The sequence below is a fragment of the Mus caroli genome, chromosome 9 (assembly GCF_900094665.2).
Source record: "Mus caroli chromosome 9, CAROLI_EIJ_v1.1, whole genome shotgun sequence".
In the NCBI taxonomy this organism is placed as follows: Eukaryota; Metazoa; Chordata; class Mammalia; order Rodentia; family Muridae; genus Mus; species Mus caroli.
The window spans coordinates 52372008-52390319 of NC_034578.1; the positions used below are offsets into that span (position 1 = coordinate 52372008).

Here is an 18312-nt window from a genome sequence, read left to right on the forward strand (position 1 = left end):
GAGTTCAAATCCCAGCAACCACATGGTAGCTCACAACCATTCATAACGAGATCTGATGCCCTCTTCTGGTGTGTCTGAAGACAACTACAGTGTACTTATATATAATCAATCAATCAATCAATCAATCAATAAACAAACAAATAAAACAAACAAACAAATAAATCTTTTAAAAAAGAGGGGGAGAGGAGCGGAGAGAGGAGAGAAGAAGACAAAGAGAGAGGAGATAGGGGGTGAGAGTGAGGGGTAAGAGGTAAGAGAGTGAGAAGTAAGAGAGATAAGTAAGAGAGTGAGGTGGGGGCCTAACAGCCCCTTTTATGGTCTTTACTGTTGCTAGGTAACTGAGGAGTTTAGCCTGAAGGTCAGAAGCTTGGGACATTGCCTACATGACTTCTAGCCATGCTTCTCTTGTGGGGGCTGTGGGGGGTGGTAACTTAGGCAGGAGCCAGAGTTCCAGGAGCATGAGAGAACGCCTACCAGTGTCATGAAGGTGAATTATCACCCTTCGGGATTCAGACCTCAGCTCGATTGGAGGCCAGCCTGTCTGTGCACAGCCCCATGCCCCACAGTATAACTTGATGTTTCTGTAGGACACCTAACAGAGAGATCAGGGGCTGTTTTGGAGACTTTTGTCTGCTTTAGGGATTCTTTTCCTTCTATTAAATTGCCTTGTCTAGCCTTAATATGCAGGGAGGTACCTAGTCTTATTGCAACTTGATAAGCTATGTTTTGCTGATATCCCCGAGAGGCCTTCCCTTTTCTGAAGGGAAAGCAGTGGATGGGAAAGGGGGGAGTGAGGAGGGAGAAGGGCGAGAGGAAACTGTGATTGGGCTGTAATGTATGAGAAAATAAATTAATTTTTAAAAGTAAAAAGATAAAAGAAACTAATCAGGACCACAATAATTGCTGGTATGAATTCTCAAACCCCACTCTAAGAAGAACTGAGAAAGTGAGACTCAGATAGTCTTTTGGTTCCTATAGCTTATCCTTCCAAATAAAGATTTCTTTGTATCAGTTTACTATCCCAGCCACAGAGTGCTCACCAGCTACTCACTGGAGGCAGTCAACTCCATTTCAGACAATTCTAGAGAAAGCCCTGCTGATCTGGCATTAGTTTCTTCCCTCATTTGTGATAATCAGAACAGGGTTTCCCTTTGAGAATTATTTAGAACTCGAAACAGGTTTCCTTACACTGTCTCAGTTTCACCATGTATTTCTTACATGGCAGTTTTCAATCCCTTCATTCTCCAGATCCCTATAGAGGGATACCATCTTGTTTTCAATACTGTTCAACTATATCACAGAACATTAGTTTTTGTCCAGCCCCCAACCCACAGAAGTCATGATATACTTTGGACACACTGAGTTCAGACTTCTTAAAATCTCCATATAGAGATCCATTAGCTTTGAGTCTTTTTTCACTGGTACAACAGAAAAACTAATTATTCCTACACTCTTCTTCCTGTATTAAGGGTTAGCTGTTTCACCTTAAACACCATTCTCCTGTGACTATATTTGGTTTTTCTCTGCTAAGATTGTTTACCTATTGTCTTAGTTAGGGTCTTACTGCTGTGAACAGACACTATGACCAAGGCAACTTATAGATAACATTTAATTGGGGCTGGCTTACAGGTTCAAAGGTTCAGTCCATTATCATCAAGGGAGCATGGCAGCATTCATGCAGACATGGTGCAGGCAGAGCTAAGAGTTCTACATCTTCATCAGAAGGCTGCTAGAGGAAGACTGGCTTCTAGGCAGCTAGGATGAAGGGCTTAAAAGCCCACACCCATAGTGACACACCTACTACAACAAGGCCACACCTTCTAATAGTGCCACTCCCTGGGCTGAGCATATACAGACCATCACACCCATCTCAGTTGTATATACCTTTGTTATGCCTTCTTTCTATGCCTCCCATTGTGGATTCCTATGAACACAAGGATTAAGCCCAAAGGTTCTGACTCAATACAGCTACCAAAACCACACTGAAGTATATTTGGCTAAAGCAGTATTTATCATTTTTTAGATATGTAACCTGTGGTATTTGTAAACCAGGAGCCACTGGGGCTACCTAATAAGATATGGTAGGCAGTGTGAAAGAGTATATGTGTGCCACTATGCATAGTGAGAATATGTGACTGTGAAACACCTGGCTTCCTAGCATATAAATGAGAAATTCCTAAATCAATTATTTAGAATTTCAGCAAATAATATCCCTCTGCTCAGTCACTGAAGGCTCTCCTGGCAACGACTACCTTCTCTTCCATTGTTTAAGTTTTAGTTTATTTAACTAACTTATTTTATTTTTAATTGAAATATAATTAGTTTCTGCACCCCTCTCCTCCCACTAATTCTGTAACTCCCATCTCTCAAATTCATGCCCTATTTTCCTTACCTATCATTCCCTATTATTATCAACATAAATGAATAAACATATACATACAACCTGCTGAGTCTGTGTAGTATTGCTCATATGTATGTTCTTTAGGGCTGACCACTTGTTAATGGATAACCAACTGGAGGTTCATCTTTGAGGAAGACTAATTCTCTCTCTTTGCAGCTGTTAATTGCAGCTCTTCAAAAAATAGCATTACTAGCTTTCTAGGCACAAATCTAGAAACCTGAGCTCTCTCCTCTCATCCTACACATCCAATTAAAAGTCCTTATCAAGTACACATCTTAAAATCTTTAAGAATATTATTTGTTCACTAAGTCAAAACTAACATCGTTGTCTAAAATTATGAGTGGTTAATTATCAACTTCATATCATAGTAAGTAGGAACAATTTTTAATACATGTCTTCTTAAAATCATCAATTACTAATACTAAGAATTTGAGTTGGCAGTATTAATTTTTTGTTAGAAAATCATTGTTGGAAGGTAGTTATTTTTTGACACCTTCTTTTGCAGATGCCACCTGTCTTCACAAAGTGACCATTTCTCCCTTTCTCAGGAATCTTCTAATTCACTTCTGTATAAACAAGTGATATTTATCTGTCACAACATTTTCACCTGCATCTTACTTTATCAAGGATTAAAGTTCAAAAATCCATAATTTAGTCTACAAAGTCCAACATGCTCAATTTCCCATATACCCCACCTGCAGCAAGTGACTTCCTATCTAGTTCTTGTACATAAGTATTGAGCCTCAAAACTCTTTGATACACTGAACTTCTCCAGACCATTTTTCTTTCTCAGGAGCTGTTCCCAGACCAGCTTTCACCTCTGCATTTTTGTCCCATGAATACAGCACTTCTTCAGAGAGGTCTTTGTAGTCCTCCTGACTGGTGCAGACTCTGTTCATGCTCTCATTGGACCTTATGTTTCTTTTCTGATCATGTATCACATATGTTTAATTTCATGGCACTCTTTCTTACCTAAAAAATATACTCTATGAAGATTAGAAAAGTGCATTTCATTTAGCACTTATTACCTAGAATATAGAACAGACTTTCTTATAGACTATTGGTGCTTAATAATAGTCTTTTGGGTCAACAATCCAACTAGTACTATCACTGGTTGTCATTTTAAATGTTTTAGAAGAAAGTAATTTGTTAAGCCTTAAGAAGGAAGCTAACACAGAGTTGAAATCTGAACCTAGGTAGTTTTAAATTCAGAATCTGTTTTTTTAAACCCGTTTTACTGGTTCTTAGTGAACTTCACATCATGCACTCCAATCCCACTCATCTCCCTGTCCCCTTGTACCTGCCCTCCACTTCTGTAACCCTCCCAAAGAAAACAAAGTCTCATTGTGGAAGTTGTATGTGTCACAGTGTGTGCTACATTTTACCCTTTGGCCTGGCAGTGGTGGCTCACGCCTTTACTCCCAGCACAGAGTGAGTTCCAGGACAGCCAAGATGTGTGGACAAAGGGTAAATGTTTTGTTTTTTTTTTTTTTTTAGACAGGGTTTCTCTGTATAGCTTTGGCTGTCCTGGAACTCACTCTATAGACCAGGCTGGCCTCAAACTCAGAAATCTACCTGCTTCTGCCTCCTAAGTGCTGGGATTAAAGGCGTGTGCCAGCACTGCCCAGCTGTCCACACATCTTTACTTGCAAATGTTCATTACAACGAGTCATTGGTCTGTTTCAAAGCCTCTGGCTTCTGTTATACTTCAATACTGCATCCTTACCAAGATTCTTCTCAGATATATCATGTTTTTGCTCTGTATCATGGAGTTCCTGTAAGTGTTGGATCTGGAGGACTGGCCCCTTCATGCACTCTAAGAATTCAACTATGAAGCAGATGTTGGAGTGGGCCAACTCAAAGCCCCAGATCTGGGCCTGAGAGTAATCTGAGCTGGTCAGCCCTCTAGCTCTCTATTTCACCAAGGTAAGATCTCCAGACCTTCCCTGGATAGGTTCTTCAATGCCATAGCTAGCAAGGGGCAGAGCCATCTCTCCAGTTCTCATGCCCACAAAGCCAGCTCACTTATCTCCACACTGTCAGGATCAGCTCTGCTGTTCTGGTGAGGTACAGGGCCTGCTCTCTGGAGTGCTGCAGCAGGTGAGGGGCTGGTTAAACTCTCCCATGCTCCTGCCATAGGGGCTGGCTCACTTGTGTCCCTGCCAGCAGGGTCAGGTCTGATGTGCTGCCCTGGCCAGGTGCAGGACTTGCTTTCCTGAGTGCTGCAGTAGGTGATTAGGGGCAGGGCCCACTCTCTTGTTCTCACAGCCCTAGGGCCAGCACTCCTACCTGCTGCATGTGGCAAGGACAAAGGGGAAGAGCTTCTATCTCTTGCTCATGTCACTGAACAGCAGACAAGAGGAGGGCCAGCTCTCCTATGCTCACATCTTTGTGGCTGGCAAAACTGCAATCCCCACAACCAAGGCCAGTTCTATTGTGCTGCCCAGGAGAGATGCAGGGCCCACTCCCTTGCCTGCTGTAGGTGGCAAGGAGTAAGAGCTGAGGGCATCTCTCACCCATGTCACTGCTAAGAATACAGGTGTCAGGGCCAGCTCTTCCATGCTTATGGGGCTGCCTTGCCTGCACCCTGCCTGCCAGGGTCAGCTCTAGGCAAGGTGACACACCTGGTGAGGGGCACGGACAGCTCTCCTGCCAGCTGCAGATGATGAGGGTTGAGGAAGAGGGGAGGGCATCTCTCCCTAGTCCATGCCACTGCACAGGAGATGAATGACAGGGCCAGCTCTCTCTTAGGGTCAGATCGTTCACAATTCCTACAAATAGGGCCAGCTCTGCTGTGCTTTCTAGGTAATGTGTGTGTGTGTGTGTGTGTGTGTGTGTGTGTGTGTGTGTGTGTTGTGGGGCCTCTCTCCCAAGTACTACAGCTGGTGAGGGGTAGGGTCAGCTCTTCTGCTCATGAGTCCTCAGGACCGGCTCTCCCATGATGTCATATCAGGCTGTTTCTTACTATCTTCAAGTCTCCAGTTCTGCTTCTTCTATTGTGCCCACATCTTTCTCTTACCGTTCTCCTCTATTTCTCCACCACTTACCTAGTGGTACTCAGGATCTCTTGGTGTCTGGGTTAATCTCAGGAGTGGCCTCAGGAGTGCTATGCCATGCCCATGCAATGTAGCATCAAGCAGGGGTCATCTCAGGTGTGGTCTGCCTGCCTGGTCCTGCTTGATGCTGGACTGCTGGTCACCTTGGGATTGCTCCTCATCTAGCTCCATCAAGCGAGACTGGTTATCACCTCAGGCTCTCTCCCAGCCTGGGTCACAAGGCCCCAGGCAAGGGTCTTGAATTCAGAATCTTAATTCTATTACTTTTCAAAGGGTATGGTGAACTTCTCAGGAAGCATCTTCTCTCATGTCCATTTAAGAATCAAGCATTTTCAAATAACTTAATTTCTAGCTGATATCTAAAGATATACCTACAATAGCCTAGTAAATGGCAAAAAGCTGATGTCATAGCATAATCCACAAAACAGTTTACTTGGTATGACAAAAGTGTTAGAAGAGAAATGAAGTACAATAAGGAATACATTTATGCATGCTACACGGAATGCTGACCTCTATGGGCTAGCATATCTAAGAAAGCCTCAAGACAACTCCTAAAACAATGAAGAACAGCAAGGCAAGAAACTGAAAGAACAGTGTGGTAAGAAACAAGAAGATAGATGAATTCAAGCTTGTGTAGCCTGCAAGAATTTATCTCTTTATTCTTTATTTCATCTTGCATTGTTGTGGGCCTCATAAATGTTATGTAAGCTCTTTACTCTGGAGATTACATCCCTAACCTTTTATTCTTTATTTTTAAGTAATTATAAACTAGGAAGACACCCAAAACAACACACATGGTCCTCCAATCCTATCTACTCCTTCCTCCTTCCTTCTTTCCATCCTTCCTTCTTAGCTTCTTATCTTTCATGTTGTTTACTCCCAATGGTTAGTTTATATAATACAATATAAAATCTAGGAACTGGCCGGGCAGTGGTGGTGCACGCCTTTAATCCCAGCACTTGGGAGGCAGAGGCAGGCAGATTTCTGAGTTCGAGACCAGCCTGGTCTACAGAGTCAGTTCCAGGACTGCTAGGGCTTTGCAGAGAAACCCTGTCTTGAAAAACAAAACAAAACAAAACAAAACAAAACAAAACACCAACAAAACAACAAAAAAATATCTAGGAACTGGTATTACTATGAGCAATGGATATACCAAAGCTTAACAATTTCTCATTAAAGGATATTTTGGTTGCTCTCATTTTGGAACAAAAAAAAATTTAAACCACTAATATTTAATGTAATTACTGATGTGTGAGAACTTATATTCATCACTTAATTATTTGTTCATTCTGAGTATGTTTTGCTCAGTTTATGGAGCCTCTACATTTATATCTTTTAATAATTTTGGTCTCTTATTATATCTTGAAGTACTTTTCAGTCTTCAATCTTTTTTTCTCTTGTGTTTGATGACATAAATGTTAGCTCTGTTGTTACAACCCTATCAGTTCTTGAGACTTGGTTCATTTTTAAGGTATATATATATATTTTTTTGCTCTTCAAATTAAATAGTATTAGGTTGTTCTACTTTCAAATTCATGTTTTCATTCTCTATATTTTATTGTGAAGCCTATGCAATGACTTTAAAATTTTGTTCACTGTGAGTTTCAGTTGTAGTATTTCTTTTATTCTTAAGTTTTGTATTTCTTTGCTAAAACCATTTTCATTTGCTTACACACATTAATAGTTACATGATTAAGTATTTTTATGCTAGTTGCCTTAAAATCTTTGTGTGAAAAATGTAGCATCTATCAACTAGCTTTTTCATTGTACCTTGAAAATTTGGGGTTTTATAAGGTTTGGGGTACTCTTTAAACCTTGTATTTTAGAAAGTATCTTCCTGACACTATGCTGGGAGTGGGTTAAGAAATGCCATGGGTGGGTAGGACAGTGGGGGGGAGGGTATGGGGGACTTTTGGGGTAGCATTGGAAATGTAATTGAGGAAAATATGTAATAAAAAAAATAATAAAAAAGAAATGCCATCTCATTAATGTCAGATGAAGGAGGAAGCCCAGGTATTTCATTGGCCTTCATTGACATTCAGGGTAATAGTGAAGGTACCTTGTCATTACTGGTTAAGATAAGAATTTTCATTAGTGTACAGAAACAGCATGTCACTTCCCTATAAGTTGTCTTCACAGGTCAGATACCCAGTTTGCTCCCAAGGTTATGATGTCACCTTCACTAGTATCTAATTTGGCTCCCAGTGATGAATCCTGGAGAGTCAATATGGTTCTCAATCCTTCACTTTTGGAAAAAAAAATGTGTATCAGGAAGACATAGAGCAGATAGTGTTACCAAAGACCAGGGAGAAAAAGGTGACACTGGCTTCAAAAGGAGAATTTACAGGATAATGAAACTGTTGTAGATACAGACTATAATAGTTCTCCTGTAGGTAGGTTTTTGAATCTGGCTTTCTAAACCCAATGTTTTCAGGAATTTAGAATAATTCATCCATGTGTTTGTGTATATCATTATCTCAATCCTTTTTTATTGGTAAGTCCACAGATCTATCCTAATCTACTTATAAATTTATCTGTGATAGATATGTATGTTGTTTAGCATATTTACTTATTTATGGATAAGACTGTTAGGATCATTCTTATACAAGTGTTTGTAGAGAAATGCTTTAGTTTTTCTTGGATAAATAGCTAGGAATGGGATTGCTAGGATATAGCTATGTAAGTACACATTTATAAGAATCTTCCTCTGACTGTTCTCTCAGAGGCTCTACCAGCATCTGACTAAGACAAATGCAGACACAGCCAACCACTGGACTGAGCCCAGGGACCCCAATGGGAGAATTAGGGGAAGGATGAAGGAGCTTAAGAGATTGCAACTCCATAGGAAGATATCAACTAAAAGGACCCCTCAGAGCTCCCAGGGACTAAACCACCGACCAAAGAGTATACATGGATGGATCCATAGCTCCAGCTACATATGTAGCAGAGGACTGCCTTATCTGGCATCAGTGGGAGGGGAGGCCTTGGCTCCTGTGGAGTCTTGATGCCCCAGAATAGGGGGATGCTAGAGGGGTGAGGCAAAAGTGAGTGGGTGGGTGGGGGAGCACCCTCATAGAGGCAAAGGGCAGGGAGGATAGGATGGAATGTTTTGCGGAGGGGAGAACATTTGAAATGAAAGTTAGGGAACAACATTTGAAATGTAAATAAAGCAACCAATTAATGAAGAAAAGAAAAAAAAGAAATAAAAATCTTCTAAACTTAAAGCATGTTTCATTTTTTGTTTTAAATACAGGAATCTGTTAAACTCTATTGCCAAGGTTTAAGAGAAAGCAAGTTGTCTTTCAAGGAACAGGAATGCTAGCACATAACTATGGTAAGATTTTCAATTGCAGCAGTTGGAGGTGTTAATGAGACCCAAAGTTGCTGATTTTCTCTCCAAACAGTGCTTCCACAGGTGAGAATGAGCTGAGCTAGAGGAGAGACCAAGCATAAAGAATTAAACTCATAAAATCCCAAGAGGAACAGGAAGGGCAGAGAAACAGGAACTTAGCTGTGTGCATGAACATTTTAATGTCTGCTCTTACTATTTATCTTTCATTTATTAGAAAAAACAAGGTCTATTGCTTTCTACCCTGCTGTGCCTCCACATGAACACTATGATTCTGGGCTGTCTGCTTCAGGAGAGTAGGCTGCGACTACGTTATTACAGGGTTCTCATTTCCACACACACTCCACAGCAGACTCACTGTACCACCCTCTTCTCCATTCCATCTTACTTTCCCAGCCCTGTTGTCACCGTTTTAATCTCCTGCACTTCTCTCTCACCTCTGTACTTCTTGAACATGTATACACATGGGTCTTTGTATAACTGTTAACCCTTTGTTTTACTTCAGGTTTTGTTTCTTACATTTTCCTTCTGGATAGTAGCTTCCAAGTCTGCTAATCCCAGCTATGCTAGCTAGAGGGTAACTGAACTAACTGGACACTGCTGATGGCCTCTTACTTTGAGTTGTAGTAGTCTCCCTACAGCCAGACCAGCAACATCCTACCACATGATACCCTGACATTGCCTATTTTGCATCTGGGTATTTAGATTGCCTATTTTTCTGTGTGCTGGTTATGACACAACCCTGAATCACCAGACAAGAGAGACCTCAATAGGACTGCTTTGATCAGATTGGCCTAGGCTTGGTTGGCTTCAGAGATCCACCTGCCTCTACCTCCTAAATGCTTAAATTAAAGGTGTGTGCCACCATAGCTAGCTTATAATTATATAAGCTCTATTTCTTTATATTTCAAATATATCCTATGTAGATAATACCTGGGTCCTTCTTTTTATATATCTATTAATATATTAATAAAACATAAAGCTTTTATATTAATATAAAAGTATTAAGTACACATAAATATAATGTATAAATCCACAAATTTCATTTTACATTTATTTAAAAAACTTATTACAATCATTTGTATGTGTATGCATGTATATGGGGAGAGGAGTCACACATACCACAGCATATGTGTGGAGGTCAGGGGACAACTTGAAAAAGTCAGTTCTCTTCTTTCACCACATAGTCCCAGGGATTGAATTCAGGTTGTCAGGCTTGGCACAAAGAGCCTTCACCTGTGATACCATCTTACTAGCCCTTGCATTGATGTCTTAAGCATTATCATTGCAGATATCTAAATCCAGGATGATATATGTCCCTTCAGCCTGTTAAAGGTGAATTTGCATCCCAGTTACACTAGTGATGAGTTATGGAACTCTGGTGAACATTTTACCTCACATATCTCCTATCTACCTTTTGACATCATTGCCATCTTTCTACAACAAATGAACTGAACCAGACCAGAAGCTGTGATGGTCTTTTCCTCTAGTTCCGCAATTTCCTTCCAATAAGACACATTGCTTGGTGAACATAAACTGAGCTTATGTTTTGATGAAGGAAAAGGTAAGGTATATGAGTCAATCTAAGCAAGTGCCACATGGTGAAGAGAGACGGAAACAAGATGCAACTGGCATCAGGAAGAAGAGTACAGTTCCCTTCATTGGGGAAGTTTCTGCACCCATGTAATTAACTATGGAGCCCTTGTTCTGGTTGCTCAGGATAAAGAAAACAATGTGGCAACCAGAGAGTTCCAGGTCTTGCTGCTATAATGAAAATCAAACAGGCACCTGGATGGGTCTGCACATGGTTAAGTGAAAAACAATCTTCTGATCTAAGACTGCACTTATGTTTCCTCTGTTTGAATCCAGGGCTTTCCTGTCACCTGAAAAGCCCAACAACTTCTTTGGTTCAACAGTATTATATCAATTATTTAAGCTTTGTACATCATTTTTCAATTAACAACCTCTTCAGCTCCTGCAAATACATACATATAATTTATCACCATATTTTCTGAACATTTCAAAAGAAAAGATCACTATTAATCAGAGACAAGACTGCTAATAAAATATTCAGTGCATTTAAAAACAGAACAAGCCATCAAGAAGTTATAAATCTTTTAATTAAATGATTCTTTACTGTATCCTACTCAAAGTGACAATATTAAACATGAAATCAAAGTTACAAAATTTTTCTGTTTCATTTGTGTACTCAATAAAGGAAGAACACAACTCAGTTAATCGGAGAAGCACGTAAGAGATCAAAGTCCAGGTCATGACTCTGCATATCTGTAGCTCTGTGACCCACTTCTCTATATCAACCTGCTCATTAGACTATTGAGCTTCTCAATTCCTGTCCAACATCAAATATGCCTGTCAATCAACTGTTTACAGCACTGAGTAGCACCATCAGTGTTTCATTTAATGGCATAAATGTATAACATAAATTAATCCTCTTACAAATCTTTAAGTATCTATTATAATATTGTTGACTTATATGTTCATGGTCGTGAACCATATGTAGAATTTTTCCTCATTCATGACTGATGTTTTATCTCTATATACATACCTCATTGTTTTTTGTTAAGATTTTGATTATTTTTGATACTTAATTCTGGAATTATGCAGTATTTCTATTTTAACTGATTGTGTTGTGATTTGAATGTGAAATATTCTCCATAGGCAGTTGTGTCTGAACATGTGGTCACCAGCCTGTAGAACTGTTTAGGAATGTTATAGAACATTTCGGGTGAGCCTTGACACTTCTTGTCCATGCTTTGCTTCCTGCCCTCATGCCTTCTTTCCTACAATGATAAACTGCATTCCCTTAAAGTGTAAGCCTAAATATATCCTCCTCTGCTTATCAAGGGTTTGGCCCCAGGTATTAATTTCACTTGGAACTAGCCATAATATCAAGATTCATTCATGCTATAGCTTTTTAAAGCTTAGTAATGTTCTTTTCTTTGTATGTATCACTTTAAAAAACCTACTTATCTATCAAGGGGCATGTGGGGTATTCCTAGCTGTTGGCCTTGTGAATATTCAATGAACTTGACAATACAGGTATTTATTCAAGATTCTAATTTTAATTCTTTTGAATAAATGCTTAAAACCTATGATCATATGGCAGTTCCATTTATTTTATTTTATTAGGGATATCCGTACTGTATCACCCTGTATTCCCAGTAGTGTAGCAGGCTTCCAGTTTAGCCACATTCTAATCGGTAACTATTTTCTGATTAAAAAAGCAATTGTGGCTATCTTAACAGTGTGAAGTAATACACCATTATGTTTTTGATGTGAAATTCCTTGAGGATAGGTGATTTAAACAATCTTTTCATATATCTGTTGTCTATTTTAATATACCTTCTTTTAAGGAATGTCTAGTTAAGCCCCTGGTTTAAATCTGTGGCTCTTTCTTTGCTTGAGGGAGCTGTGAAATCTGTTGTGGAATTGCTACAGTAAAAATTTCACTGCATTTACTATATTCTTTGCAGTGAGAATTTTGGTTTCTTTAAAAACCTGGTTATATTATGTATGCTTTTCTTTTAATCCTAGATGTGGGATAAAAAGCTGTTCACAGCAGGTGATTATGATTTTCCTTGTGCACTAACAAAGGCATGTGTGTGTATGCCTGCTTGTGCAAATGCTTGTGAGTGCCAATGGCACATAGTTTAATTCTGGGGACTCTGGAGAGGATATAAATGGGAGAGCCCTATGGCAGTGGCTGCTCCCTCTGCTGCTGGTTCCTACTGGCTCCTGCTGTTGTGTTTGCTGGATTGCTAGTTTGCTAATCTTGGGTTGTTGGATATTCTAACTATGAAGACTGGATTAGCCTCTAGGAACCCTATGCTTCTAATCAGCAGAAAATAGTCTAAAGAGGTCTATGCCCCCTACCAGCAGGAAGTAGCCCATAGAGATCTATATTCCCTTTCCCCTCTAACCTGCTTTCTCTCCTATCTCCTGTTGGGGGGTTGGAAGGCTGGTAGATATAAGAACCCAATAAAATAGCTAAAAAAAAAAGCCAACATTCTTCTAACTATGGTTCATTTTTTAAAATAAGCTTTAACTTTGTTGATTCCTCATAGATGCAATAACCCCGTCCTGTGTAAAAGATACTGTCAGCAGTCACGCCAGCTCACTGGCTCTTTCAATCTTTCTGCTCCCGCTGCCTGATGCTACATGAGACTTAGGTGTAGAGGTTATATTACAAACGCCTTGTGTGGGTCTGGGCACTTGACTGTCACTTACTGTCTGTACTTTGATCAATTATGGATCTCTGAAATAGCTTCTGTCTTCTGATAAAACCAGTTTCTTAGATGAGATATGAGGGCTCCACTTATTCAGTCTCTTTACCTCATTTTTAAAACAGAGTCTCATATTGAAGCTGTGGCTTGTTAATTAGCTAGACCAACTGCCTAACAAGCCCAATACTCCTGCCTCCTGCCTCAGTGCTGAGTTTACACGTGCACTACTGCACCTGCCTTTTACATGGCTCTTAGGGCTCTGAATTCGTGTCCTGATGCTTACACAGCAAGTGCTTTACCAAATGAGCCATTTACTAGCATGCTAATGATTTCTTTAAGCAAATCTCCACCTCATTTCCTCTTCTCTGTCTGGAACTTTCATAATGCACATACTGGACGTTTGCCGGTACTCCATTACGTCATTTAAGATGTTACCACTCTTTTTAGTTGCTCCTTTTCTTTTAGTTCTTCTTACTAGATCATTTCAGACTACCTGAAACTTTGTAGCCCTTCCTTTGCTTGATGAAGCTTGAATCTATTGTGGAATCACCACAGTAAAAAATCTCAGTGCATTTATTATATCTGTCACTGTCTTAGGGTTTTACTGCTGTGAACAGACACCATGACTATGTCAAGTCTTATAAAGGACAACATTTAATTGGGGCTGGGTTATAGGTTCAGGGGTTCAGTCCGTTATCAAAGTTGGGGCATGGCAGCATCTAGGCAGAAACGGTGCAGGAGGAGCTGAGAGTTCTACACCTTCATCTGAAGTCTGCTAGGAGAATACTGGCTTCCTAGCAGCTAGGATAAGGGTCTATTATAGCCCACACCCACAGTGACACACCTACCCCAACAGGGTCACACCTAATAGTGCCACTTCCGGGGCCAAACATATACAAACCATCATATTCACTTATAAATCTGCTTGGTTCTTTTAAGTAAGTTTTATCTTAGTTGATATTTTCATTTTCTCATGCAATATCTTCTTGCGCTTATAAAGCAACTTTATAACAGCGGCTTTTCTTGTCAATCTCTGTACTTCTGTTTCCTTAGGACTTGTCAATAGATTTAGTTGGCTCTTTAGTTAAGCCATGTATCTGTTTCTGTGTGCATTTTTGTAACTTTGGATGAACTTTGTGCACTTGATAAGAATGTTTCTTCTCCCAGACTAGCTTCCAAATGAAGACTCTCAAGAATAAACGAGCACAGAGACTTTGGGGCCTCAAAAAATCTTCTTTGGAGGATATAAACTTCTGAGTCATGTGACTAGCCTTTTGAGATGAAAAAATATCTTTTTAAGTCAGGATGATATAGTCTCTGAACATTCTCTGGTTGTAAAGTACGAGGTCTCCTCCTTGCTCTCTCTTGTTCTCAACAACATCCAAAGTAGGCTTGCTTCCTTTGAGATGGCATAGTTCTTCAGCTTTTCCAGTTTCCCCCCTTTTGAACTAATGGCTTCATTCCTCTTTCTAACTCTTGCAGAAAAGCTGAGAGTTGAGTGTCTAATCCTGATAACAACCTCTCGGGTGCCATGGGTTCTCTGTGCTATAGCTCTTTGTCTCTCTTGTTGCTTGGATTCAGCAGTCCCTACCCATCAGGCCATTCTGGTTCTTTCCAAGAGCGTGGTTATGTTAAGACAGAAATCAGCCTTCTAGCAGTCCTGGCTCCACTTCTCTAACTCTGTCCTAAAAAAGCTGTGCACCAACCCCTGGCATAGAGCTGTGGTGGCCTGACAAAGGGTAATCATGGGTAAAGTGAAAGAGATTTTTTTTTTTTTAAAAGACAGGGTTTCTCTGTGTAGCCCTGGCTGTCCTGGAACTCACTCTGCAGAGCAGGCTGGCCTCAAACTCAGAAATCCGCCTGCCTCTGCCTCCCAAGTGCTGGGAGTAAATTGCTGTGTCCGCAATGCCCACTGGCTGAAAGAGATTTTTTTTACTTGCTTCATTTTAGTATGACTTTTTGGTTAGGTTGTATGGTGTACTGTAACTTCTTAACTGGCCTCTGGAGTTCCTATAAGGATATACCGGCCAGTATATTGAGTTAGTGTCTTTGTTGGGGAATGAGGTCTCAGAGTTCCTATTCTCCCAGTTTGATTTTTTTTCACTGGTCTTTTTATTGCCTTCCAGTGTGTTTGTCTGGATTCCTTAAGGAGAAATATACCATTCTATGCTCTGGAATGAACTAGACTTAAGAGAAGATGCTTAATTACTTAATAAAGAAAACAATTCACGTTAATGTGTTTTAAACCTTTCATGCTTCACTGAAGATAGTATACCAGTGTTAGAGTCCATTCTCAGGCAAAAATTTCCTAATGAACTGGTTTTTGCAGAACTCCAAATACATATCCAAAAAATACTACTTTGTCTTAACACTGCAAGAAGTATGTACTTTTACAGTGTTAAAAATGCTGACATATTATCGAAAGATGGCTTAGTCGGCCATCACTGGAAAGAGAGGCCCATTGGACTTGCAAACTTTATATGCCCCAATATAGGGGAATGCCAGGGCCAAAAGAATGGGAATGGGTGGGTAGGGAAGTGGGGGGTGCTATGGGGGACTTTTGGGATGGCATTGGAAATGTAATTGAGGAAAATATGTAATAAAAATATTAAAAATTAAAAAAAAATGCTGACATATATTTTTTAAAATTATAAACCCCAAACTATAGAAACTTCATTTATATTCCAGGCATAGTCAAAGCCACCATCTCAAAATGCTCCAAGGCACAATAAATAGTTCCTCTCTCTATCTGTCAGACATCTAACAAGCCCCATTTTGTGCTGAGCACTCATCTTATAGAGTCTCTGCTATCTTGTCATTTCCTCTCTTCTCAACTGCAGGCTTCTAGGATAAGGATTTGGGCTAAAAATTCTGTAACTGTGTCATGTGAACAGTACTAAAGAGGTAAGCCAAATGAAATGTATGAATACTAGAGGAAATTCCAAGCAGTCAGAAGGTAGAAAATGTCTTCTAAGGCATTTGGATTTATCAAGAACCAGGAAAACTGAAGTGCCTGATAATTAAGTGTCTTATAAATTCTACCAAGTCACAATTAGCTTCTTTTATCCATTTTCTTTCACTCCTGAATGATCTGTTGGTGACAACTCTTTATCCCATATTTAAGGAGTTTTAGTTAGTGATCCATATTTTAGTCATACATACATGAAAATCATTTACCAAGAATGAGAAATGCTCTAAAATTTTCAAGTTATTGCCAGAAACATGAGGTCACCACCAGCATCCATCCCAAACTAGGAAACACACCTTCTCTTCAGTGCTGCAAAACCAGTAATAGAACTGGACAACTGACAGGTATAATATCACAGGCCTAAAATTAACAGAAATAGTCAGTATAAAAAAGGAGAGCTAAAATGTGTTTGGAAAAACTGATGTTCCTGGATGGAAACTGAGGAAAGTGTACAGAGTAGAATAAACACATGATGTGATAAAAACGATTACTGTAAAACTAAAAGACTTTCTGAATGATCACAAGTAAGAGAATATTCAAAGGAAATAAGGTACATAAGATCTTGGCTGGTATTGAACAGATGATAGCTATTACAAGATGCTTAGAGCCAGCTCATGTGTTCTTTGTGATGGGCCAGGTAGAATTACTGTCTTCTTCCACAGTTGCACAGCTCTCTGAAAAGAATGTCATCTCACCATTTCTATATGATAAGTTAAAGTCTGTGATTCCCCCAATTCAACACAGACCTGAAAGTCCTCTACTGTATGTGTGTTGGGGGCCTCATATCAGCTGGTGTATGCTGTCTATTTGGTGGTCCAGTGTTTGAGAGATCTTGGGGGTCCAGATTAATTGAGACTAATTGGGAAAATAGCTTCAGGATTTCATGTAGAAGATGCTCTTATGTGTAAATTACAGCTGCAGAATGCAGAGGAAAGAAAGAAGGGAGCCAAGGCATGGCATTTAAGGAAAGCAATTAGGACACAGGAAGTAGAAACAAGTTGGCTCTGGGAAATCTCCTGTGTTGTAAACCTGCAATGCCAATACCTGAGGGGCTTAGAAACCACATCAGGAAACTTCTGGTCCCAGGGTTTCAAAGACTGCAGTTGACAGACCTAAACCTTTAGCTATTACAATGAGCTTACCTCATTTAACATCTGGGAACAGAGGTAAAATTTAAGGTGACAGCTGGCTGCTTGTTCACATCATATGTAAGTTTTCCCTTTTTGACAAAGGCATTTCCTAAATTTTAAGTGTAAATGGCCACAAAAGCACCCTTTTAAACCAGGTCCTTTGACACATGCTGGTGAGAGGCACTGAGGTTCTTTTAGTTTTCTCTGACACCCACTCCTGTAGCTGTGCAGGTTTGACATTAGGTCCACCTAATTCCAGAGCCAAGTTAAATGTGTAAATCTGTGTTCTTCACAAGTGTTACATACCTATTGCTCATTAAATATTAGAACCTAGAAGGCTCTGACACAAAATATTCAAATAACTGAGAGATTTCACTTTCAGTTCCTATTGTGTGTTTGTAACCATCTTCATATCCCTTGCCTCCCCCCAACCCTCGATTTTAACCTTGACAGTAAATAGGCTAGATTCTTAGTTCTGACCACAGAACAATTTCTCAAATCTTAACAGCTTCTTATTTAAGGCACTAATATTACATACCGTCAATTGGTGTATCAGGAGGTCCATTAAGAAGGTAATCTTGTTACTAAACAGAACATCAGTGCAGTTTTCTGAACAGTTATTGCAGGCGAGGTTGTAAACATTGATTGCATTGCAGAGAGACCTGACAGAAAGGAAAACACCATTTGTAAAACCCAAGCAACTCTTCTCCCAACAGTTTAAAATACATAACATCAATGATACAGAAGGAATAGGCATGAGATGGAAGCTAGTCTACAAATCCAAGCCAAACCAATTAGGTACAGGTCCATCACCTAGACATAAACAGTTATTGCCACAGCTAATGAACGCTATGCTCATTATTACCTAACAGTTCTTACTACGAATGTCAATTAGTTACAGGATAGACAATGCAAACAACTTTCCAGATTTTCTGATAATGTCTTCATTTAAGACCAGACATCAACCAGGAACCTTGGCCTTTTAAATAATAACCCAGAAAAAAAAGACTGCTAAATTGCCTCTTGCCAGATCAGCTGGTATAGGACAAGGCAGCTGATAAAACAGGATGGAGAAACTAGAGATATTTTCCATGAGGTAAGACCTACAAATTTCTGATAAAAGAGACCTACTCTGCTTGAAGGGGGTATGAATATGGATCTGGA

The 18312-nt window shown here is 39.8% G+C and overlaps 1 protein-coding gene across 2 annotated transcripts in view; it reads right to left on the reverse strand.

Moving 5' to 3' along the window:
- Positions 1 to 18312, reverse strand: part of Scaper (S-phase cyclin A associated protein in the ER) — a 343420-nt gene that overhangs the window by 77629 nt on the left and 247479 nt on the right. For both annotated transcript variants that reach the window (XM_021171564.2, XM_029481364.1), the window contains exon 26: positions 17687 to 17810. In XM_021171564.2, coding sequence (XP_021027223.1) covers positions 17687 to 17810 — 124 coding nt within the window. The remainder of the gene's footprint in view (positions 1 to 17686; positions 17811 to 18312) is intronic.